Below are 24,557 nucleotides of genomic sequence, written 5' to 3'. Positions count from 1 at the left end.
ATCCTGGCTCTTCAGCCTTCCCCTCTAATCCAGGCAGACAGGCATTTTCCTTTGTGGACTTCCGGGGACTCCAAGCTTTCTTAGACGCCATGAGTCTATTCGGTAGATGGGTCAGTTGTATGTAGGATGCAAATCTCTGACTGACACAGTGAAAGCCGTGTGTGAAGCCAAGCCAGGACCAAGCTCGTCCCAGGTCCAGCTGCAGCAAGCTGATGAGTGCCCACGACCGCTCCTGCTCTCAGAACTCAGATTGTCACCGACCTTGACTCCCCATCCAGTCATGTGTTGTATGCTCTGCTTCACTCTCTTTACTTTTCGTGTGTGATGAGCAAACAGGAGCAGAAATGGACACGACTACACACATCCTCCATTTCCCATATTTGAAAATTCTGAACCTCAAACATTCTGAGCATGACCAAGTATTCCATGTCAGAATGTCACAAAGGTGGGGAAGGGTTCTGCACAGAGGCGTGGGCCTACGTGGCTGATTGTGTCTTTATGTGTCAGCAAAGGTGTGTGTCGAGCTTCAAGGAACTGCCAACTGTGGAAGTGACACACCCCACACTCTGGTGTCTGGATCCCACAGCTGCATTCCTCCGAGTCACTTCTCTTCACAGGTGTCAAGCCAAGACATATTGCTTCCATTTGCCTTTTAAAATTGATACTCGCTTAAGAGCTCATGGCAGGACACTTGAGGATTTGGTGGAAATAGCTTTTCAGAGGGTGTCATCTTAGGCTTTGAGTCTTATTATTCAGCTTACCAGAAAGATGAGTTCACATGTTTGTAAGAGGAGAATGAAAAAAGATTAAACACCCAACAAGGAATAAAAGTTTTGTTGTTGTTGTTATTAGTTGCAGTCAAGTCAGCTCTGACTCATGGTAGCCTTATGTATAACAGAAAGAAATGTTATCGAGTCCTACACCATCTTTGTGGTCATTGCTATGTTTGAGTCCATTGTTGTGGTTATTGTGGAAATCCATCTCATGGAGTGTTTCCAGGCATTTTCACTGACTCTCTACCAACCATGATGCTTTTTTCTAGCAATTGATCTTCCCTGATAAAGAGGGAGACCCTACGTGAGATGGAATGGCACAGTAGCTGCAACAACGGGCTCAAACAATTGTGAGGATGGTGCAGGGCTGGGCAACATTTTGTTCTGTTGTGTCTAAGTCACCACGAGTCAGAGCCAACACAATGGCCACAAATAAAACATGACAGGAGACCAAGGCCTCTGCCCTTTATCCACTTCCTTGAAGCCTCTCCATCCAAAAGTTCTCATATACCAAATATAAATCAGAGTATTATCATTTCTTTTGAGAATTCCAAAGATACTTCCAGTGTCAGGCAACAAGATCTAAGATTATTCAGTTTTGAAATTTTTTTTTTCAAAAACATAATTTTTCCAAGGATCGACATTGAGCTATGTATTGCCCCTTGAAGCATTCTGATATAAATAGAGGTAGTAGAAGCTACTACTATGACCATGCAAAGACATTCAACTATGGGGATCATAACAAATTGTGGATAACATTGAGAAGAATGGGAATGTCAGAACACTTAACTGTGCTCATGAGGAACCTGTACATATATCAAGCGGCAGTCCTGCTAACAGAACAAGAGGATACTGCATGGTTTAAAGTCAGGAGAGGAGTGCATCAGGGTTGTATTCTTTCACCATACCTATTCATTCTGTATGCTGAGCAAATAATCTCAGAAGCTGGACACTATGCAGAATGGGGCTTCAGGATTGGAGGAAGAAGACTCATTAACAACCTGCAATATGCAGATGACACAACCTTGCTTGCTGAAAGTGAAGAGGACTTGAAGCATTTACTGAGGAAGATCAAAGACCACAGCCTTCAGTGTGGATTATACCTCAATGTAAAGAAAACAAAAATCCTCACGACTGGACCAATAAGCAACATCACGATAAATGCATAAAAGATTGAAGTTGCCAAGGATTTCGTTTTACTTGGATCTATAATCAACACCCAGGGAAGCAGCAGTCAAGAAATCAAACAATACACTGCATTGGGCAAATCTGCTGCAAGAGACCTCTTTAAAGTGTTAAAAGCAACGATGTCACCTTGAAAACTAAGGTGCACCTGACCCAAGCCATGGTGTTTTCAATCGCCTCATATGCATCCAAAAGCTGGACAATGAATAAGGAAGACCGAAAAAGAAATGATGCCTTTGAATTGTGGTGTTGGTGAAGAACATTGAATATACCATAGACTGGCAAAAGAATGAATAAATTTGTCTTGGAAGAAGTACAACCAGAATGTTCCTTAGAAGCAAGAATGGCAAGAATATATTTCACATACTTTAGACATGCTGTCAGGAGGGATCAGTCCCTAGAGAAGGAGGACATCATGCTTGGTAAAGAAGAGGGTCAGCGAAAAAGAGGAAAACCCTCAAGGAGATGCATTCACACAGTAGCTACAACAATGAGCTAAAGCATAACAATGATTGCGAGGATGGAGCAGGACCGGGCAGTGTTCCACTCTGTTGTACATAGGGTCTCTATGGGTTGGAACTGACTCGACAGCACAGAACAACAGCAACAGTAGAAACATTTCTGTCTAGATCAAAAACTTAAGTAGTGGTAAAATACACCTTTTTGGTTGCAATAGCTCAAGGGAGCATTAATAGAGGGTGATATCAAGGAACTGATGGAAAAAACCAATTAAGGTAGAATGTGAAGAGAAAAAATGTCTAACATCAGTCTATTAGAGAATGGGAACGTCTCCCAGGAGCAGTAGCATCTGGCCTTTTGCCAAAGTCATTTTAAGCTGAACTGAGGAAATATACGTCAGGGAATTATATTTTGCCAGCTGTAAATGGCCACAGTGACCTAATAGGATATTTCTAGCTCAGATATGTAATTGGCAAGATTTTATAGTTGTGTTCAACTTTGCGATGTGTGAGCAGAATAAGACTGAATGCTCTTTCTCCAAGTAGCTCACAATGTCTTCTAAGACCCTCTCCTACTCTCCCCAAAATGAATCTGGCTCATAATTTCATACCTGGAGCTCATCTCCTGCTTGGATTACCACCATTTAAGGTGTCAATGGGCTTGATTTACACAAAAGGCAAGCGAGGATTTTTTGAGTAGTTGAAAATCAATATTCAATTATCAGAGGGTTGGAAATGGTATACCTGGCAATGTCATGTAGGTTTCCAAAGATGAAAAGACACAGCTGTTGCTATGGGTTGAATTGGGTTCCCTAAAAATATATGTTGAAGTCCTAGCCCCCAGAACCTCAGAATGTGGTCTTACTAAAAATAGAGCCATTGCAGATGTAATTAGTTAACATGAGGTCATACTGGATCAGGGCGGGTCCTAATGTCTTTTTGACTGATGTCCTCGTGAGAGAAAACAGTGACACACAGAGAGACACATAGAGGGGAGATGGCCATGTGAAGGTGGAGGCAGAGAGTGGAGTGATGCATCTACAAGCCAAGGAATGCCAAGGATTGCTAGCAACTATTAGAAGCTAGCAGAGAAGCAAGAAAGGATCTTCTCCTAGAGCCTTCAGAGAAAGCACAGCCCTGCTGACACTTTGATTTCTAGCCTCCATAACTATGAGAGAATAAACTCTGCTGTTTTCAGCCACCCAGGTTGTGGCAATTTTTTACGACAGCTCTAGGAGACTGACACAACCATCATAAACACTCACTAGCAGGTGACAACACATGGCTTCACCTGGCATTGCCTAGGCCCACAGGTGAAATGGTTATAAAGTTTCAAAAGAAAAATTGTAGTACCTTTTTGGCTGCAAAATTGCAGTGACAATTTAATTTCAAGAGTAGGGGAGAGGTGAGAGCAAGCTCTTTGTGTGCATAGGTGTGCTCATTGTCACCATGCAAGGCCCTCCACCTCTTGCATTTCTGTCATGAGTGGACCCTTGTCATCTATACCTGGGCTCACCTGCAGGCTGGTCGCCAGCCCAGCAACCTCATCACAGAACTAAATGTATATAGTACAGGAATGTCCAGAAAAATAACCCCAGTTTCCGTATTGAGTATTCGGCTAGTTGGAAATGCAGTTTGTCCAGATAAAAGGCCAAATTTTCCCATTTTCACCCATTTTTTTGAAATAGTTATTTGTTATCACACAGTCACAGCCAGTGACAATCCTATTCAGATTCCGTCCATTGTATCTTCTTTCCCCTCCACTGTCTCCAACCAAGAAATACCACCATATTTCTCCTCTGGACTCACAAGCAATATTCCCTCAATGTGTTCAGAAAATGAAGTCAAAAGAAGTCAAAGATTCTTTAGTGTCCCAGGAAAGAAACAGCCACAGGATCAGGAAGTATTGAAATTAGACAAGAGCCTAAAGACAGCGTCATCCCACAATGAGGACCCAAAGAGATGGTGAACCACCAGCAAATGGCAAAACCATATCGTTCAGAAAGCATCGAGTTACTGTTTATGGTGATGGAACATTTGGCAATGGATATCGGTGATGCTCACACAACATGGTTGATGTAACTACTGTGACTGAAATTGGTACATGTGAAAAATGTTGAGTTGGCAAATGTGTTATCTGTATTTTACAACAACTAAAAAAAAACAATGGGGGGGACTGAAGAAACTATGAGACTCGTTCTTACGCTGCTAATGAGCAAACAGAGAGTCAGAGATAGTTTCCTTGCCAGACCTTCAATGGGAGCAGACTCAGGGATGCTGCAGTGAGCGAATGAATGGCTGGAGAGTAAGGAAGAACTAAAAGCAATTCATTGAAATCCCAAAGAAAACACAGCCTTCATAGCAAGGCGAGAAGGGAGCGTCAGCTGATTCCATGGATAACCCGAGTTTAAAACTTCCAACTGCTAAAAACTTCTCTATTTGCTCTTGAAATTACTACAAAACAATTATCGAGCTGCCATTCTACCTCAGGGGAACATTTCGAGCACTTTCTGTGATCAGCAGATACATTCTAATCTACAACAAGCGTCTTCATGGGCCATCATTGATGATCTAGCCCATTTTCAAAGCGCACCGTAAAAGTGCTTTTTTATGGACTGGTGGGAAATTGAATTTTGGCGAATGCACACCAGTTCAAACTGCTGAAAGGTTGATGTTTGCACTGCAACACTGAAGCCCAAATATCTAAGAAAGGGGCAAGAAGACAAGAAGACACAGCCTCTAATTGTCAGTGGTTACTAAACTGTGGGAAATGAGTTCTCTCCGTGTACAAAAGTCAGATGCATTGTGCCAAGCTTCTGCAAACTAGCTGTGATAGGGGGGATTCTGGAGTGGCGCCTTAGCTCACATCCGCATCTGGCCACGAAACCACCTCCCTGACATCAAGGAGACTGGGTTTTCTAAATGAATGCCACAGCACAGTTCAATTTTCAATTATCTTCAGGGTCTGGCATGGCAGAATGGTAGAGAGAGAAGAATGGGCTTTAGAAATATTGTTGAAGCTACTTGCCAAGCACAAAAACAGCAGCAAGCTTCCATTTCGCACAATCATAAATTACTAGACGGAATATTCTCGTAAATGTCCTGGCAGAAGAGACCATATCCTGGTCATCCCAATGTCTGCTCCAACCCCGGCCCCCATCTGGGTCTGTCAAACCAATACATATTACAGCTGACCACTGGTGTTATAGCTTGGGCTGTGTCTCCCCGAAAGATATGCTGAAGTCCTAACCCCTGGTACCTGTGAACATGACCTGGTTTGGAAATAGGGTATTTGAAGATGTTATCAGTTAATATGAGGTCATACTGGAGTAGGGTGGGTCTTAATCCAATCCGAGTGATATCTTTTCAAGATGAAGAGAGACACTGATAGACAGACAGAGGAAGGACGCTTGGTGATGCTGCAACCCAGAAACACCTGGAAGAGACAAGAAAGGATCTGCCCATACAGCCTCTGGAGAGAGCATGACCTGGCTGACACCTTGATTTTGGACTTCTAGCCTCCAGAACGCTGAGACAATAAGTTTCTCTTCTTATGAGCCATCCATTTGGTGGTGCTTCATTACAGCAGCCTCAGGAAAGAAAGGCAATTTGTCTACACAACTCTAGATCACAATAGGAAGTCAGGTGTCAGCTGGAACATGAACCCAAAAGACAAGAACCCAAAAGATTTTCAAGGAGTTCATAAGGAGCATCCATCTGTTGGCTTGTTTTTTGTTTGTTTTGCTTTGCTTTGCTTTGCTTTGTTTAAGGGGGTGGGTAACTTTCAAGGGAAATTTAATTTTTTTAGTGTCTTATTAAATTCAGTCTAAAACCAAAACCAAACCAAATCCGTTGCAGAGGAGAATTGCACCATAGGGTTTCCAAGGCTGTAAATCTTTACAGAAGCAGACTGCCACATCTTTCTTCCACAGAGTCACTGGTGGTGTCAAACCACTGACCTTTCGGTTAGCAGCTAATCATTTTAACCACTGTGCTACCAGGGCTCCTTACTGCAACACGGAAACCAAACTAAACCCATTGCCATCAAGTCAATTCAGACTCATGGCGAACCTACAGGACAGAGTAGAGCTGCCTATAGGACAGAGTAGAACTGCCCCATAGGGTTTCCAAGGAGCAGCTGATAGATTTGAACAGCCAACCTGTTGGTTAGCAGCCATAGCTCTTAACCACTGTGCCATCAAGTTTCCTAAATTCAATCTAGTGATGCACAAATAATTAGCCCACTCAACCATGATGAGAATGACAAAAGTGTTAAATGATAGAAGAAAGGGAGTAGTGAGACAGAGATAACTGGTAAGAGGAGGTAGTGTTTGGCCTGAGGAGTTACAAGATCTGCCTACAGAGAAAATCATGGTGAAAGGCCAGACTAAGAAGCAGCAATTTCTATAAAAAGCAAATAGTTGTTGTTGGTTGCCATTGAGTATACTCCAACTCATGGCAACTCCATGTGTGCAAAGTAGAACTGTGCTCCATAGGATTTTCAAGGTTGTGACCTTTAGAAGCACATTGCTAGGCCTTATTTCCAAGTGCCTCTAAGTGGGTTTGAACAGCCAACCTTTTGGCTAGTAGTCGAGCACTTAGCCATTTGTGCCACCCAAACCAAACCAAACCCATTGCCATCAAGTCAATTCCAACTAATAGTAACCCTAAAGCACAGAGTAGAACTGCCTCATAGGGTTTCCAACGAGCACCTGGTGGCTTCCAACTGTTGACCTTTTGGTTAACAGCTGTAGCTCTTAACCACTATGTCACCAGGGTTTCCAAGGCTGGAAAAAGTGAGGCTTATAAAGAATTGCATTTTAATTCAATGACCTTACAAGAGTGATTATCCTTCTTCCCTCTTGAGCTTTCAGTACACAGCTTACATTAAAGGGGCTCCAGTTCACTTCTTTATGAAATACCTTCACTGAGGCACCTGAAAGAAAATTCCCTTGGCTGTGTTGCAAAAGAGAGGGATTAAATTTTCGGTCGGTTTTGTACTTCATTAGAAAAAGGAAACTGTCACTTCTGATTTTTTTTTTTTTAAAGCAGCTTGTATTCCAGTCAGACGTTTGAAGTTTAATTCAAGGCTCTGAAACAAAGGAATCCAAAAGGGACTTGAAGGAAAGCACATCTGCCCCTTGACCACACTCCAGGACAATGAAAGCAAAACCGAGTGCCTTTTGTCTGTGCTGCCATTCTAGGTAGCTGGGGACAGCTCACCATAGATGCAGTTTCAATATGGCTTCCCAGCCCAGATCAACATCTAAAGCATCAGGCAGGCAGCAGCCTTGCCATCCCAGCCTCCCTGGGAACACCTGGAGTCTGCTGGGGGCTCCAACTTCTCCCCTCCTCACCTCTGGGCCAGGGCAGGGGGTGAGTCTGGTGGAAGAAGGATGTGGACTCCCGTGGGCCCCAAGGAAGGCAGACTTTTTGGCCTACAGTCCCAGTCCCTGGAGAATGAGCTAAGGCCTGATCAAACTTCGCCCTGTTTGGTCCTTGTTGTTATTAGCTGCAATCTAGTCTTGCCCCCAACTCATGGCAACCCCATGGACAATGGAACAAAACACTGCCCAGTCCCACACCATCCCTATGATCAGTTTCTAACCAGATCATTGTGATATACAGGGTTTTCATTGGCTGATTTTCAGAAGTTGACGGCTAAGGCTTTCTTTCTAGTCCGTGTGGAAGCTCCACTGAAGCCTGTTCAGCATCACAGCTACACACAAGCCTCCACTGAGAGATGGGTGGTGACTGCATATGAGGTACGTTGGCCAAGAACCAAACCCAGGTCTCTGGCACGGAAAGTGAGCATGCTACCACTAAATCACCAATGCATCTCTTTCTTCGGCTGTGATAAACCTGGCTTAAAGGGGGCCATGCCTGCTCTGCCCTCTGCCCACATCCCAGTTGGCCTGTGTGCCATTAGGTTCATTTGATCAGCCAGGGGGAGATCTGCACAGAGCTGTATCTTCCCTCAACACCCCCTTTCCCAGCTGCCTCCCAAATTACCTCCCCTCCTGTGGCTGTCTCCTCCCTTTGCTTCCTTAATGACAGATGAGGGAAGGGAGAGGCGTGGAGGAGCGGGCAGGGAGCTCCAACTGACTGCCTTGAACACAGGTTAACCTTCACAGGGACAGACTAATTGCTACAGGAATGTCAAATATGTCATCTTTCAAAAACAGATCTGACAGATTTCTTTCTTTTAAAAATATTAAGCCAGCCAGTGGCACTACACAATTAAAAAAAAAAAAAAATGATGATATTGAGGGACCACTTTTCTTTCTTCTTTTTTCCTGCAATCAATGCAGAATTTGTATGCAAAAATCATTCCTGCATTGTCTTTGGGAAGGGGCAATCATTTAGAGTATAATAGGCTACATTTTTTAATCAGGGAAGATGAGGGGCATGGAGTGACCTGGCCCAAAGGCTGTGTGAGGGAAAGTGTGTTGGTAAGAACTGAAGCAAGAGCCTTGATACAAAGTCATTTTCCTCCTTCAGATTCACTCTCCACCCTCTTCCTGCTCTACCTAACCATGGCTTCATGACTCTGGTTGGGTTCACCCAATGGTAGGCCATAGACGTGATCAGGAGAGAGAGGTCTGAGTATTTATCCTCTTAGCTACCTCTCTGTAAGTTGGCCAGATAAAACACAGGCTTCCCAGTTAAATGTGAATTGCAGATAAACAATAAAAATAACTTTAGCATAAGTCTATCTCAAATATTCCATGGGACCTACTTATACTAAAAATATTTTTTTTAATCTGAAATTCAAATTGAATTAAGCATTCCATATATTTATTTGCTAAATCTGGCAGCCCTACAAATCTCTCCAAAGTTGCCACAGCTCAGCTGTGTGCTTCAAGAGAAGGCCACAGCCCTCATCTGGCTACTCTCCCTATAGCACCCTCTCTGGACTCTGATGCCTCACCTTTCGGTCCTACATTGCTAGCCCAAGGTGTCACATTATCTTTTTTGGCATTTCCTAAACCCTACACATACCTTTGCAAATAGTCACTCAGTAGTAACTGTTGTTGCTATTAGGTGCCGACAAGTCAGCCCCAACTCATGGTAACCCCACACACAGCAGAAAACGCAGATAGGACCACTATGACCCTATGACCCATAGGGCTTTCCCATTGGCTGATTTTCAGAAGAAAATGCCAGACCTTTCTTCCAGGTCCATCTTAGTCTGGAAGCTCCACTGAAGCCTGTTCTGCATCACAGCAACACACAAGCCTCCACTGACAGACAGGTGGTGGGTGCACATGAGCTGCGTTAGCTGGAAATTGAACCCAGGTGTCCCACATGGAAGATGAGAACTCTACCACTGAACCACCACTGTCCTCATTGGTTATAAAACTCTCCTCAAATTACCACCTCCAGGATTCTAACTGATAACGTTTGTCATTAAGGACTTTCTACACCACTCTGCTGGCATGGCCCTCTGAAAAGATTGCAATCCCAGATCTGAGTATAGTGCTGGTAGGTGCTCAGCAAATATTTCTTAAAAGGTAGATGGATAGATAAGAGAAAACTAGATTCTAGAGTCTGTTACCTTCACAATATCTCCTTTCTAAATGTTGCCTGTTGCCGGCAAGTTGATTCTGACTCATAGCAAGCCTATATGATAGTAGAAGTGCTCCCATAGGGTTTCCAAGCCTGTAATCTTTGTGGAAATGACTGCCAAATATTTATTCCATGGAATGCCTGGTAGTTTCAAATTGCCAAACTTTCAGTTAGCAGCTGAGGACTTAACCATTGCACTACAAGGGCTCCTTTTCTCTGAATATTAAGGACCTATTTAAAAGAAAAAAAAAATTTTTTTTTTTTTTTTTAAATACCTAATCCTGAAGGGATTAAATTCTAACCAGCTGTGATGGTTATGGTTGTGTGTCAGCTTGGCTGGGCCATGATTCTCAGTGGTTTGGCTGTTATACAATGATGTAGTTTGGTGGTTATGTAATGATGTAATTTGGCAGTTTTGTAATGATGTAATTATCTTCCATTTTGTGATATAATGCAATCATCTTCATGATGTGATTTGATGTGATTAGCAAATCAGTTGTAAGGGCAGTTTCCTCAGGACTGTGGCCTGCATTCAATATATATGGACATTCTAACAAAGCTTTTGCTCACTCTGGATCCTGCGTCTGGCTCATCATCATCTGACCTCTGGTTCTTGGGACTTGAGCCAAGTGGCCTGCCATATTGGCTGCTGATCTTGGAATTCGTTGGCCTCCACAGCCTGTGAGCCAACAGCCTGCCATCTTACCTTGGATTCATCAGCCTTTGCAGTCCATGGGCCAGTGGTCTGCTGTCTAACCTGTTGATTTTGGGTTCGTCAGCCCCTGCAGATACATGAGTAAGGAGAAGCTTCCTGACTGATGCCTGACCCACAGTCTTGGGGCTTGCCAGCCTCTACACCCTCATGAGCCATTTCCTTGAAATCTCTCTCTCTCTCTCCAGCATGTAATTGAGGCAAGGGTGGGGTGAGAGGAGAGTAAAACAGAGATATAAGTATGCTCAGGTTAACTATTGTGTAGCTTGGGCTTCCTCACAGCATGGCAGTTTTGGGCCAGCCAGACTTCTTATATGACAACTAGTTTCTCTCACCGTGAGTGTTGTAAACCAGAGGAAGTGGGAGCTGCTAGTTTCTTAAGGCCTGGGCCCAGAAACTGATATTACATCACTCCTGCTGCATTTTATTGGTTTAAGGAGCACAGAGCCCACCCAGGTGCAAGGTAAAGGGACTTAGACTCCCTCTTCAAGGAATTTGCCACCATCTTTAGTCTATAATGAGATATGATCCAAAATAAGAACTCATACAAAATCACAACCAATGTAGAAAGTGATCCATGAATTTTGACCAATTCCATTAAAAAGTAAGGAAAATATAAACAGCAAGAGAGTCCTATGCCCCTTACTTTGAAACTAGAAGGTCCATTCGATTCAAATGAATTTTTCCTACCAAAAAGTTTCTAATTATCTATCTACTATGCTTAAACCAGGGTAGCAGTTTACAAGCGCCGAAAAGAAAATGTATTGTGACATGAATGATATATACTTAATTGTTAAAAAAAAAATGTGTATGGGATATCTTTCATCAGGGCCAGGCTCATGCGTGTGGGACCTGCCCAGTCACACAGGCTTGGTTTAATGCTCTGCTATTAAAACTCTTAATAATGTTTGAACAAGGGGCCCTGCATCTTCATTTCTCACTGGGCCTTGCAATTATGTAGCTAGTTCTGTTCTTTACAGACAGTTGAAAAGAAAGAGGGGACTCAGAGGGTTAAGACTAAAAACAAAACAAAACAGAAACAGTCGGTGTCGTCAAGGATGTGGAGAAACTAGAACCCTCATCCATTGCTGGTGAGAATGTAAAATGGTGCAGCTGCTGTGGATAGCAGTTTGAAGATTCCTCAAAAAGTTAAATATAGAATTACCATCCAAAAACCAAAACCAAACCCAGTGCCGTCGAGTCGATTCTTACTCATAGAGATCAGGAGCGCATGGCAGATTTGAACTGCCAACCCTCTGGTTAGCAGCCGTAGCACTTAGCCACTACGCAACCAGGGTTTCCTAGAATTACCATAGGATCCAGAAATTCCACTCCGAGGTAAATACCCAAAAGAATTGAAAACAGGAATGCAAACAGAGGCTTGTGTGGCAGGATTCACAATAGCCAAAAGATGGAAACAGCCCAAGTGTTCATCAACAGATGAATGGATAAACAAAATGTGGTACATCCAGGCAATGGAATACTACTCTGCCGTAAAGAGAAATGAAGTCCTTATAGATGGTACAACATGGATGAACCTTGAAAACATTATACTGAGTCACAAAAGAACAAATGCTGTATGATCCCACTTACATAAGGTATCTAGGATACGTACATGTATAGAGATCAAGTTTATTAGTGGTCACCAGGGGTGATAGGAAGAGGGGAAGAGAGAGACCTTGCTGAGGGGGCACTGAGCTTATGTTAAGGGTGACAGAAAAAAAATTGGAAACAGATAGTGGTGATGTTTACACGACGTGAAGAACATAATTAATGTTACTGAATTATGTAAAAATGTTGAAATAGCAAGTGTTTTGTTGTACATGCACTTGTCAAAATAAAAACAATTTTAATTAATTTTTTTAATATAAGAAAGGGAGGGGAATAAGTTTGTTGGAGCCTTATCTTCTAATGTCCATGGCTGGGTGAGTTCATCCAGTCTCAAGACAAACACTGGTGCATGGTGTGCCCCCTGCCCACATCGCTGTCTTGACTGCCCAGAGCAAGCACCAGAGGGACCTGCCCTCCACCAGGCCACTGTGATGCCTGCCAACCTGCCAGAAGAGAGCACACATCCAAAAAATTCACTATCGCATTTTGAAGTAATTCATAAAAAGATAATTCAGAGCCAAATCTATTCTCAGCTTGCCTAAAGTTAATGGAAATTGGTCACTTCCTGAAAACAAGGACAGTCCCATTTAGGGGAGAGTGAAATACTGTACTTGGAGCAAAACGGCGTCAGCTCCACTTCTTGTTTAAGTTGTTTGTTAACAGCATTGAGCCAAATCTTCACAATTAATGAGTATTGATCGGAAACTCCAGCTTGCACTGATTAAGAATGCTGGAAGAAGCTGATTGATTGTCTGGAGTGGAATTTACATGAGCTCAAAACATTTCCCAGGTGCGCTCCCCTAAGCTGTGCTTCAGAACTGCTAGATTAGCTCATCGAGAGCTTTGTCTGGGCACCCAGAGGAACCTCTGCCCTGGGGTTCAAAGTAAGCTCTGTGGTTGCTCCAAGGACACCTGAGGCCAGGGACGTGTACAGGGACAGAGAGGCTTCCTTTTTCCTGTGCTATGTGGTTGGGAGAACAGCTCTAGCCTGCCCTGCAAGGGAGGTCCCAGTTTCTAAGACAATTCAGCCACCGAGAGCATCCTTTCCCTGGAAGGAACGTAAGCATTTCTATACACCTGGTTGTAACCTCAGATGGACCTCATTAATGTGAAACCCACAGATTTAAACCATCTTACCATTTCTTTCACCATTTAGCCCCATCACGTGTCTTGGAAGAAGTACAACCAGAATGCTTCTTAGAAGCAAGGATGGCGAGACTTTATCTCACATACTTTGGACATGTTATCAGAAGGGACCAGTCGCTGAAGAAGGACATCATGCTTGGTAAAGCAGAGGGTCAGCGAAAAAGAGGAAGACCCTCAACAAGACAGATTGACACAGTTGCTGCAATGATGGGCTCAATCAGTAATGATTGTGAGGACGGCGCAGGACCAGGCAGTGTTTTGTTCTGTTGTGCGTGGGGTTGCTATGAGTTGGGACTGACTCAACGGCACCTAACAACAACATCATTTAGCTACAGCAATGAACTCAAACCTACCAATGATCATCACGAGGATAGCACAGGACAGGGCAACGTTTCGTTCTGTTATACGTAAGGTTGCCATGAATTGGATCTGACTCAACAACATCCTTTAGTCCAAGCTAAAGTTCAAGGTGGTTCTCTGAAAACCTGCTTGCTGTGCAGATTAATTCTATAAATAAAATGAGAAGTGTTTATCCAAGTTAAAAGAGTGAAATGTTTTCAAGCACTTGAGAAATATTATTCCCAGACAAATAATTGGTAAGCAGAAAATGAAGCATTCCTATCTCCAGATTCAGGTAGGACCTGAAAGGACAGAAGGATCACCATTTTCTGGTTCAAGCTACTTCATAGGCTTAAAAGCTCTTAAACAGCAATTCTTCAGCATAATTTATAACTTCAGTTTTTCACCAAGGCATATGGGACTTCTCCCAGTTTAGTGATACGGAGCAAAGTCTTGTCTTTAGCAGGTCTAAAGTTATCAAGCATTCAATCTTAAAAAAAGAAAAAGTAAGAATGAAAGGAAAGGGAAAAATGTGGATAAGCCCCCTCCCATGAGTATACTACAGCAATGTTTTGTTTTTTGAAAATGAAAGTGGGCTGTCCCTGTCATAAGTCTGAGGTCACACATATTTTCCAGAGGCTAGTTAATTAAGGAGTGCCTGGGTGGTGCAAAAGGTTTGCATTTGATTATTGACGGAAAGGCTGCTGGTTTGAGCCCACTTGGCGGTGCCAAAGAACAAATGCCTGGTGACCTGCTGCAGTAAAGATTATAACTAGGAAACCCTAAAGAGTAGTTCTACTCTGTGACACATAGGGTTTCCATGAGTCAGAATTGACTGAATGGCATCGAGTTTCTTTTGTTTTGTTTTAGTTAACTAAATTGATGAGATGATGGCACTGTTGAGACTAGGTCCAAGCTTGGCCCTTATGTAGTCCTATCAATCTCATTCTGTTCCTTGGACTCAGACCACAGTCCCACCCACCCTTGCTAGTTTACAGACAAGAACCCTGGTCAAGAAAGAACTCGGGACAGAGCCCAAATGGAGATAATCTGATGTGAGTGGACCAGATGACCAAAACTTTCCTCCTGGGCCCACCTACTTTCCTCTTATGTGACCGTGGGCAAGTCACCTTTCTTCCCCCAGGAATCTTCCCTAATGAGATGCTGTTGCTGGTAGGTGCGGTTGAGTTGGTTCTGACTCATAGGGACCCTATGTACAGCAGAACGAAACACTGCTTGGTCCTGTGCCATCCTCACAATCGTTATGCTTGAGCCCACTGTTGCAGCCACTGTGTCAATCCATCTCCTTGAGGGTCTTCCTATTTTTCACCAACCCTCTACTCTACCAAGCATGATGTCCTTCTCCAGGGGCTGGATAAAAAAAAAAATAGCTGCCACAAAATCAAGCAAAAAGATCACGTATAAGAGCATTTTTAAACTATACAAATCTTTACTTGATTCTGACTCATGGCAATGCCACATGTACAGAGTAGAACTGCTTCATAGGGTTTTCAAGGCTTTGGAAGCAGATTGACAGGCCTATTTTCTAAGGTGCCTCTGGGTGGGTTCGAATCGCCAACCTTTCAGCTAGTAGTCAAGCATTTAACCATTTGCACCACCCAGGGACTCCTACAAGTCTATACAGATATAAGGACATATAATCAGGGATCAGTAGACATCTCTGCTCCTATTGACAACACGTCAAGCATGTTTACTTCAAAGGCAGTGGATTAGAGGCATCCTGTTTACCCAAGATGTTACTTGCTCATGAAAGTTGTTATAATGCTAAATCTGAAGGGGAAAAATAGTTCACTCTTGTAACTGAGATTGACAGTAATAAAACAACCTTCTCGTGTATTGACTCACTTGTTGAACAATATTACCTTTGCCGAGATTTATGTGGAGACCCTGCTGGGTTTAGAGCCCAGGCTTAATAAGCAATTCCAATTTCATTTTCTCCCCATCTCAATCAATATCAGAAGCAACCTTGTGTATCCATCTCTTCCTTCTGGAACATAGATTCTTTACGGAGTACAAAGCAAACATCCAGAGAATATAAACTGCTAGTAAGTTTTGAAAGCCACATTAGGATGTTAACCACTCTTGTTGAGAAATATTTTTTTCTAGTTGCTTGAAATACGGAAAAAAAAAGGAGAGATAGGACTATGAGACTCCAGATGGAGACCAGAGTCAGTTGACTTCCGTTTGAATATGTATATGGTGCCCCACAGCAGCACTCCTGACATCTCAGTGTGGTGGATTCTGAGCTTGGCGCAGCTTGCGGTTTTATCACATGAGCAGGAAACAGATTTAGGGCTCTCTGGCCTGGGAAACGTTGCCCACCTTAGGGACTGATAACTTTAGGGAGGCACTTCTGACATGGAAGGAGCCCTGGTGGCGCAGTAGTTAAGCACTCTGTTGCTAACAGAAAGGTCAGCTGTTTGAACCCACCAGCCTCGCTGAGGTCCTAAAAAGATTACAGCCTGGGAAACCCTCTGGGGCAGTTCTACTCTGTCCTATATAGATGGGGTCGCTGTGAATCGGAATCGGCTCAAAGGCTCCAGGTTCATTTTGGTTTAGGTTTTTTTCCACAGCAGTCTGCTAGAGTTGTAAACAGCACATTTCTGATGCATGTCGCAGCTTGAGGCCCTAAGTTGTCTTTCCTTTTCAAAGAGGCTTAGGGTAGCAACCCAAGTTACCAGCTAAACTCCTGTTGACACGGATGCGGAGTTGGCGTGTTGGACCCTTGGTGTGGAACACAGCGTCACATCCCCTGGCTTTCAGACATGGGCCCCAGAAACAGCACAAAGCTAAATCGCAAGGCTGCTTGCTGTCACCCTTCTTCCACCCTCATACGTTGATCTGATCACTTTCATATTTGAAGCAGAACGGTACTGCTTTAGTCAGTAGCGGGGGAGAATCCCACCATAGCCTTTCTGAGAATTGCGTTTCTTCCTCTTGCCTTCCATCCCAGTCGTCCTGTTCAAGGGAGGAAGTTCAGTCAGGCAGCGCCTTCTGCCAAAATTGACCTCTCCTGGATGCAGTAATGAGTGCCTAATCACCTCTCCTACCTGGGCACAACGTCTGTTCCTTCTTACGCCAAGCTAATGTTTCCCCCTCCCCGCCACCCGATGGCTCTCCCTACACATTTCCACAGACCAAAAAGAGGTGATAGTTTCAGTGTATCAGACACAAAATTTGCCCAAATTAATCGGTCCTGGAAAGACCATCAGAAACCCTGGTGACGTAGCGGTTAAGAGCTACAGTTTCTAACCAAAAGGTCAGCAGTTCAAATCCACCAGGAGTTCCTTGGAAACCATGTGGGGCAGTTCTACCCTGTCCTTTAGGGTAGCTATGACTCAGAAAGATCGTCATACACTTTGACACCAAAGAACAATTTTAAGTCTCTGCTATAGATGAGCTGGAGCCAACAGCATTTTTTTTTTTAAAAGGGTGGGTACTGCAGCAATAGGTATTCGATTCTTTTTTTTTTTTTTTCAATCAGTTTAATTTTGTTGTTGTTGTTAGTTGTTGTCAAGTCAATTTTGACTCATGGCAATTCCATGTGTTACAGAGTAGAACTGCTCCACTGGATTTGACTATAACCTTATGGAAGCAGATTTCTAGACTTTTCTTCTGCAGTACTGCTGGGTAGGTTTGAACCACCAACCTTTAGGCGAGCAACTGAGCGGGAACCATCCATGCCACCCAAGGACCTTCTCAGTTTAACGGTAGCGTATGTATCTATCTGTCTGTAACTGCAGGCCCTTCTCAATCTCTCCACCTACTTGATGGTAGGAAAACAAGAAAATTACCATATGTGTGTGTGTGTGCCCTGAAAATCCATAAGCGAGATATACTTCTTTGTATGGTTTTGGTTTTATTCAAAACAGCAAGAGTAGGTACTCAGCACAACAATATTTTGTCTTACTCATTCTTAGCGATTGTACCAAACCGAAAATCTTAAATGCACCTAGCACATCCCGACACGTTGTAGAAACTTCTCAAGCCACAACCTCTTTCTCGAAGAAGGGGTGCACATATTCCAGGACGGACCCTACGTTTTTGCTGGGTGACTCACACTTCAAAGAAAGGACAACTGCAATGATCCTCGTAGATAGTTTAGAAGAGTGCTTTCTTTTGGAGCGTTTTGCTACAACCTGGATTTGAGGGGATTCTTTTATTAAAATCAAGTACATTTCATATGCTTTTCACCCCCAAATGCCAGATCCTTTTGGAAACAAATGTACTGCAGCTGACTAAGTCAAGAGAAATCCATTCCGGTTTTAGAAATTCAATTTAGCTTGGGTAAGCTCTGAAAGTAAGCTCTGTCAAGAGGTTTATTATTCATAAATCTTTCCTCTAGATTGGAAGTCTCCCAGCAACCACTCTCCTCCCAGTATTTTTCTACTTGTGTACGCCAATAAAGAAATTTAACTCTTGGAGTCACTTTGGACTACTAGCATCAAGATATTCAGCAAAATTGTTGTCTTACAAAAACTCTTTTGGCAGAGACTGGAGAAACCCCGAGATTACGGCTCCCGGACACCCTTTTAACGCAATACTGAAGTCATTCCTGAAGTTCACCTTTCAGCCAAAGATTAGACAGACCTATAAAACAAACAATAACACACAAAGTTCAACCATGTATATGAGACTAAATGGGCACACCAGCCCAAAAGCAAAAACAGGAAGGCAGGAAGGGGCAGGAAAACCGGACCAATGGAAATGGGGAACCCGAAGTCTATAAGCAGAAAGCGTTGACACATAGCGGGGTTGGCAACCAATGTCACAAAACAATTTGTGTATTGCTTAATGAGAAATTAACTTGCCCGGTAAACTTGCACCTAAAGCACAATAAAATAATCTTTTGGCTGTGTCTAAACAATTAATTTTGTTTTAAACAATTAATTGGTGATGGTTAATCTAGATCCAGATGGTTGTATCTGTATTTATAAACACATTGGAAATTAAAAAGAGCATTCTAATTCAGATAAAACAAACAAACAACAGAAAAAAACCCCATTGCTGTCAAGTCAATTCCAATTCAGAGACCAGATAAGGATTTGTAACTGGAGCTATGAACTATTGTTTCACTCAGGTAAGGGTCAGAGCAAGAAACAAATGAAATCCTTGGCTTAAACTAAGTTAACAACCAAAGCTCTGTGTTCACATGGGAATGAAAGAACTTGACCCATCCAGATCCCAGTGAATTCATTTTAAATAAAGTAAGATGTCTGAAAAACCTGACTCCATGCTACAGATGATACTATGAAATCTAGAAACACAAGGAACGTCTGGATTTGTTGAGTGATATATACAAAGGTGTGTGTTCTGGGGGAGTGAGAAAGATATCAGGAGCATTCTGAATGGTATGGAGTATATGTCACAGTTCACATCGATAAACACCGTGACAACAGAGACAACAATAAAAATAAATCTTGGAATTACAAGAAGCCTGATTCCCAGCCAATAGCCCTCTCAAGATAATGTTTAATGTAACAAAATTCCAGCACAGTCAAAGAATTTAGATGCCCTCTGGAGTTTTAACATAAGATATCTGACTTGTATCTTCTGTGATGTGAACTATAATTTCAAGGTACCTATAATTCACTCCCATAGTCTTCATGGTTAAATAAAGTGTTAAATAAAGACCTCTCAACCTAATTTAACATATTTGGAATAAGAATACTTTGAGGTTTGGAAGAATAATAAATTTAGGGGTATCCATTTTATGATTAATTGAATACTATCCAAACCTCATAACATTTTGATGCTTTAGTCTTCATATTTCTATTCTCATGGGTCTTTATTCCTTCAACACACATAGACAGCTTCATCTGATATTAATAGGAAATATACATTAAGATAATAGATCTCCCTAGAAACCCAGGATGACAGAGTAAAATAATTTGAATTTCAATGGAATAAATTAAAACAGAAACTCCAAGATAATTTTCTCACTTCAGGGATTTAAGAATAAAATGCCTTTTGGACTACTGTAGGCCTTTATTCCAATCATTTTGGCCTGCTACTGGCTTTTGGCTTTGCTCATTTTTAAAGGCAAAAGCACAAGCTTAATTTATAATAATGTATTATGTACATATATTAAGGTACAACATGTTAAAAATATTTTGATTTACGTTGTTGCTGTTGCTAGGTGCTGTCAAGTCAGTTCCACCTCCTAGCGACCCTATGTACAGTGCAACGAAACACTGGTCAGTCCTGGACCATCTTTACAATCATTGCTATGTTGGAGTCCATTGTTGGAGACATGCGTCAATCCATCTTATTGAGGATCTTCCAATCTTTTGCTAACCCTCTATGATGCCATCATTCTATAATTATTGAATAATCCCTAATTCTTATATCCCTTTTCTCTGCTCAAAAGTGAACTGTTCTTAAAACATAGAATTATGTAATCAAAATCTTCATCCATAGTTATCTTGAATTTTCCCATTCAATTAACTTTTATTCTTCCAGAAAAGACTCGCCCCAGTTTCTACTGGGGTGGACCAGTTTTTGCCTGAAAGAATTTCTGTGCCTTTGAATGGCAGGAAGAAGTATATTCTGTAACAGCTGGCAATTCTCTTTGGTGGAAAACACTGAGCAAGGAAGACCGATGAGACGCCATGGCAAAGCTAGGGGTGCAGAAGCATCAGACACATGGGACCTATTCCTGGATTGGCCACCATTCCTCCTGGCAAGTATTCAGACTCCAGACTCCTCACACATGACACAGGAGTTCACTAGAGCAGCAGATCTGAGTATGGACCCGGAGCCCTGGGGTGCCTCCCTCCTTTGAGGGAATCTATAAGATCAAAAATATTCTTATAATACTAAGACATTATTTGCTTTCTTAACTTTCATTCTCCCAGGGGTACACCATGGAATTTTCCAGAGGCTACACTACATATACTCTCACAACAGACTGAATGCAGAAGCAGATATGAGAAGACCACTGTCCTCTATTAAGCCAGGCATAAAGCAATTTGCCAAAATGTAAAACATTGCCACTATTATCACTAAATTTTTATTTGTTTGTTTTGGAAAATATAATTATTCCCCATAAAAAAATGCTCTCCTCTTAACATGTTTATCACTTTATTCTTAATGAATTAATAAACAACGCTTTTTATATTTCTTAGTTTTAATTTCTAATATAGGAAACATCAGTAGGTATCACCAACATACATAAAAGTTCTTTGGGGTATTCAAGAACGTTTAAGAAGGGAAAGAAGTTGTGAGACAAAAAAAGTTTGAGGACCGCTGCAGTAGAGGATTTCTGAGATGTCTTTTGACTGTAAGAGCTGTGATTCTAAGGTTGTGAGGTTCAATCAAAGTGACTTCCAATGAGCAGAGGGACATTAACCTATGAACAAGCAAAAACAGCTAAGGCCCCATAAAACCTGTACATCAGTTGGTCCTTCCTTGTTTAAAAAAAAAAAAAAAAATTTTTTTTTTTTTTTTTTTAGGCAGCTCTAATTCTGCTCTGCCATTTAAAGCCCCATTCTTTGTTCCATCTGCTTTCTGACCTCCTTGCCAACATCCCACATCCACCCCGACTCATGAGCAGAAGTCAAGAAAAGCCCAGGGGGTAGGGCGCACTGTCAAGATTGAGGACTACCTTTTTCCTCCCATCCGGCTCCAATCAGGGCATTCTCAGGCACTGACCTCTCTACTTATTAAAGCTCCTAGACCCTGTCCTCCATGGGGTCACCATGCTGGCTTTGCAAGATAGGATGCTCCAAATGAATGGACATGTCAGCAGCCCAGAGAAAAGTACAATGGGGAGGATCTATTCTTTCTCAGCTTCAGTCAAAGTCACCACAGAAGACCCAAAGTGGTTTACAGCTGCTATTTGAGATTGGCATTACCCAGAATTTGATTGGTGAACACCATCATAAATTCTACCCCAATGAAAGCAGGAGTAGCCTTCCACAAGAGGTGAGTTCATTTAGTAATTAACAGAAAGTAAGAAGCCCTTGGGTCTTCTACCTCACCAGAGCCAGAACTGTAGACCTCAATGCTCAGAAGAATTTTTTTCACTATATACTTCCCCTCTCCATCACAGCCACTAAGCTGGGAGTCTGGAACTTAAACCCAGCTATGTCTCCTATAAGATCTATGATCTTCTTATTCCTGTCACATCCCAATTGCCCCACTTCAAACCTGAGTTTCCTCATCCATAAAATATGATGACAATCCCTACAAGGCTGTGGGGGAGAGCAGAGAGAAGGTCCTATCAGTATTGTTATTTAGATTTCCTGGAGGACAACCGCCTGGACACTCACTGATTCAGCCCCTGTCCTGGGAACTGCATTGTTCCCCATATTAGGAGGAAGGCTAAAGCAAGTTTTAAAAATCCTTTCATGAGTTTCTCACTTCACAGTTTGCAAAGCACTTATCTCATTTGATCTCATTTTATCCTTGCAACAACTCAGATGATTCTCACCAGCGCTAATGAAGAAAGCAGAGAACTATATTTGCATTGTAATTATAATGTCACCCCAAATGGGAATCATCCTTTGGGAGGCAAATGGTTCTGAGCACTGCATTTAGCTAGCCTGACTTTCTTTAGGAAACCAGACCCTGGTGCTCACTATGAATTGCTAAAACCCTTTCTAAACTTAAGCACCGACACATATAGTAAGCTGATTTGAATAGAAGACATGGTCCACACCTGCTGCACACCCAAGGCTGCATATGGGAAAAGTGAAGTTGGACTATTCATGTCAACTTACCATTTTCACCAGATGTCTTGTCTTTTCCACTGGTTGCCCCAGAACCTTGTCGCTAAAGATATATAAAAAAGAAAAGAAAAAGAAGAACTGTTACCACATATAGTCAGAATTATTTTTGTCCCCTTTAGAGTTGCAAATATCGTTTGCATTATACCAAGTTCTATGTCACTTTAACTCAGATGGTTAAATTACGATGCTTAAGACACCAGAGCCATGAGCTCAACCCAAGAAAGGAGCTGGTACAGTGGCAAAGACTCTGTCCCTTGTCCACTGGTCTACTAAGGCTGTTCACTAGTCACAAGGGAAACCAGATGAGAGACTATTGTAATACAAGGGCAAGAGCCAAGGGTTTGTGCAACTGCAAAATTGGAACCATCCTATCTGTCAATGATGGGTGTTACATGGCTATATTATCATTCCAATCACTATGCCCCTGTATTATTTTTAGATAAATTTTAATGAACTAAAATACTCACGAATAGGTAAAGCATAGGACATTTAAAAGAGAGTGAAACTATTCTGCATGATAGTGTCATGGTGAACATAGGACATTATGCATTTCTCAATATCCATAGGACCGTACAACACAAAGAGTGAACCCTAATGTAAACTCTTCAGTTATTAATGATATTAATATTAATAATACACCACCCATTGTAACAAATGCACCACAGGAATGCAAGATGTTAATAATGAGAGAAACAGTGTATGGGGAGAGAAGGAACATATGGGAACTCTCTGTACTTTCTGGACAATTTTTCTGTAAACTTAAATCTTTCTAAAAGTAAAGTGTATTGAATTAAAAAAAAAAAAAAACCGTATGTTGATAGTCAATTTCTCCTATCATTGAGTTATTTTTTTTTTGTCATTTTTTATGCCTATCCTGTGCATTTTCATTTTACCAGGTTTGACCAAAAAAAAAAAGACCAGACTTATGAAAATTCTATGGTTAGTCTTGAATCTTCAGGCAAGATTCTCTATATATCTGTTGTGTGAAATGCATTACATGTGTAAACATACAAGCATATATCCTCAAAGTTTATCCAGTTACTGTCTTTAAATAATAAAGCTGACAACTCATAAAAGGATCTTCATAACTCTTCTGGTACGTGGAGAGAGAAGTATTTTATCAATTCAATTTTTTGATCATTACCAGAAAATATGCTTAAAGTTAAAAAAGCTTAAAGAGACAAACAAATCTTTCTTATATGAAATCCATCCAGAGTGTTCCCTAGAAGCGAGGATGACGAAGCTTCAGCTCATGTACACATCATCATCAGGAAAGACTAATCACTAGAAAAGAACGTCAAGTTTGATAGAGTAGAGGGTCAGTGAAAATGAGGGAAACCTTCAGTGTAATGGATTGGATTATAGCCACAACAATGGACTCAAACATACCTACGATCATGAAGACGGCAGAGAACTGGGCTATGTTCCCTCCTGTTATACATAAGGTCACCATGAGTCAGAGCCAACTTGATGGCAACTGACAACAGCAAAGAGACTGTAAAGTCTCTAACTTTCCCCTAAAAAGAACAAATGAGGCCCTGGTAGGGAGTGTGATTTGTTCAAGATTACTTTGGTAATTAATTAGTTGGGGAGTCACTTCCTTGCAGGAATGTCGTTGTTACATAATCATTCAAATGGAATCCTAGAAAGGGGGGCAGACACTGAACACAGAGAAAACCACTACTTCTTTTTGTATGTGACCCCCACTACAGGATAAGTTGGTGTTAGGTGCCATCGAGTCAGTTCCAACTCACAGCGACCCTATGCACAACAGAACGAAACACTGCCCAGTCCTGCACCATCCTTAAAATTGCTGTTATGTTTGAGCTCATTGTTGCAGCCACTGTGTCAATCCACCTCCTTGAGTCTTCCTCTTTTCCACTGACCCTGTACTTTGCCAAGCATGATGTCCTCCAGGTACTGATCCTCCTGACAACATGTCCAAGGTATGTAAGATGCAGTCTAGCCATCCTTGCTTCTAAGGAGCATTCTGGTTGTACTTCTTCTAAGA

General features: G+C 42.0%; 1 protein-coding gene across 1 annotated transcript in view; it reads right to left on the bottom strand.

Moving 5' to 3' along the window:
- PCP4 (Purkinje cell protein 4) overlaps positions 1–24,557 on the bottom strand; it is an 87,435-nt gene that overhangs the window by 19,301 nt on the left and 43,577 nt on the right. The window contains exon 2 of the mRNA XM_049859204.1: positions 22,538–22,589. Coding sequence (XP_049715161.1) covers positions 22,538–22,589 — 52 coding nt within the window. The remainder of the gene's footprint in view (positions 1–22,537; positions 22,590–24,557) is intronic.

This window comes from Elephas maximus, chromosome 2 (genome assembly GCF_024166365.1).
Source record: "Elephas maximus indicus isolate mEleMax1 chromosome 2, mEleMax1 primary haplotype, whole genome shotgun sequence".
In the NCBI taxonomy this organism is placed as follows: Eukaryota; Metazoa; Chordata; class Mammalia; order Proboscidea; family Elephantidae; genus Elephas; species Elephas maximus.
This window is presented reverse-complemented; position numbering and strand designations above follow the sequence as displayed.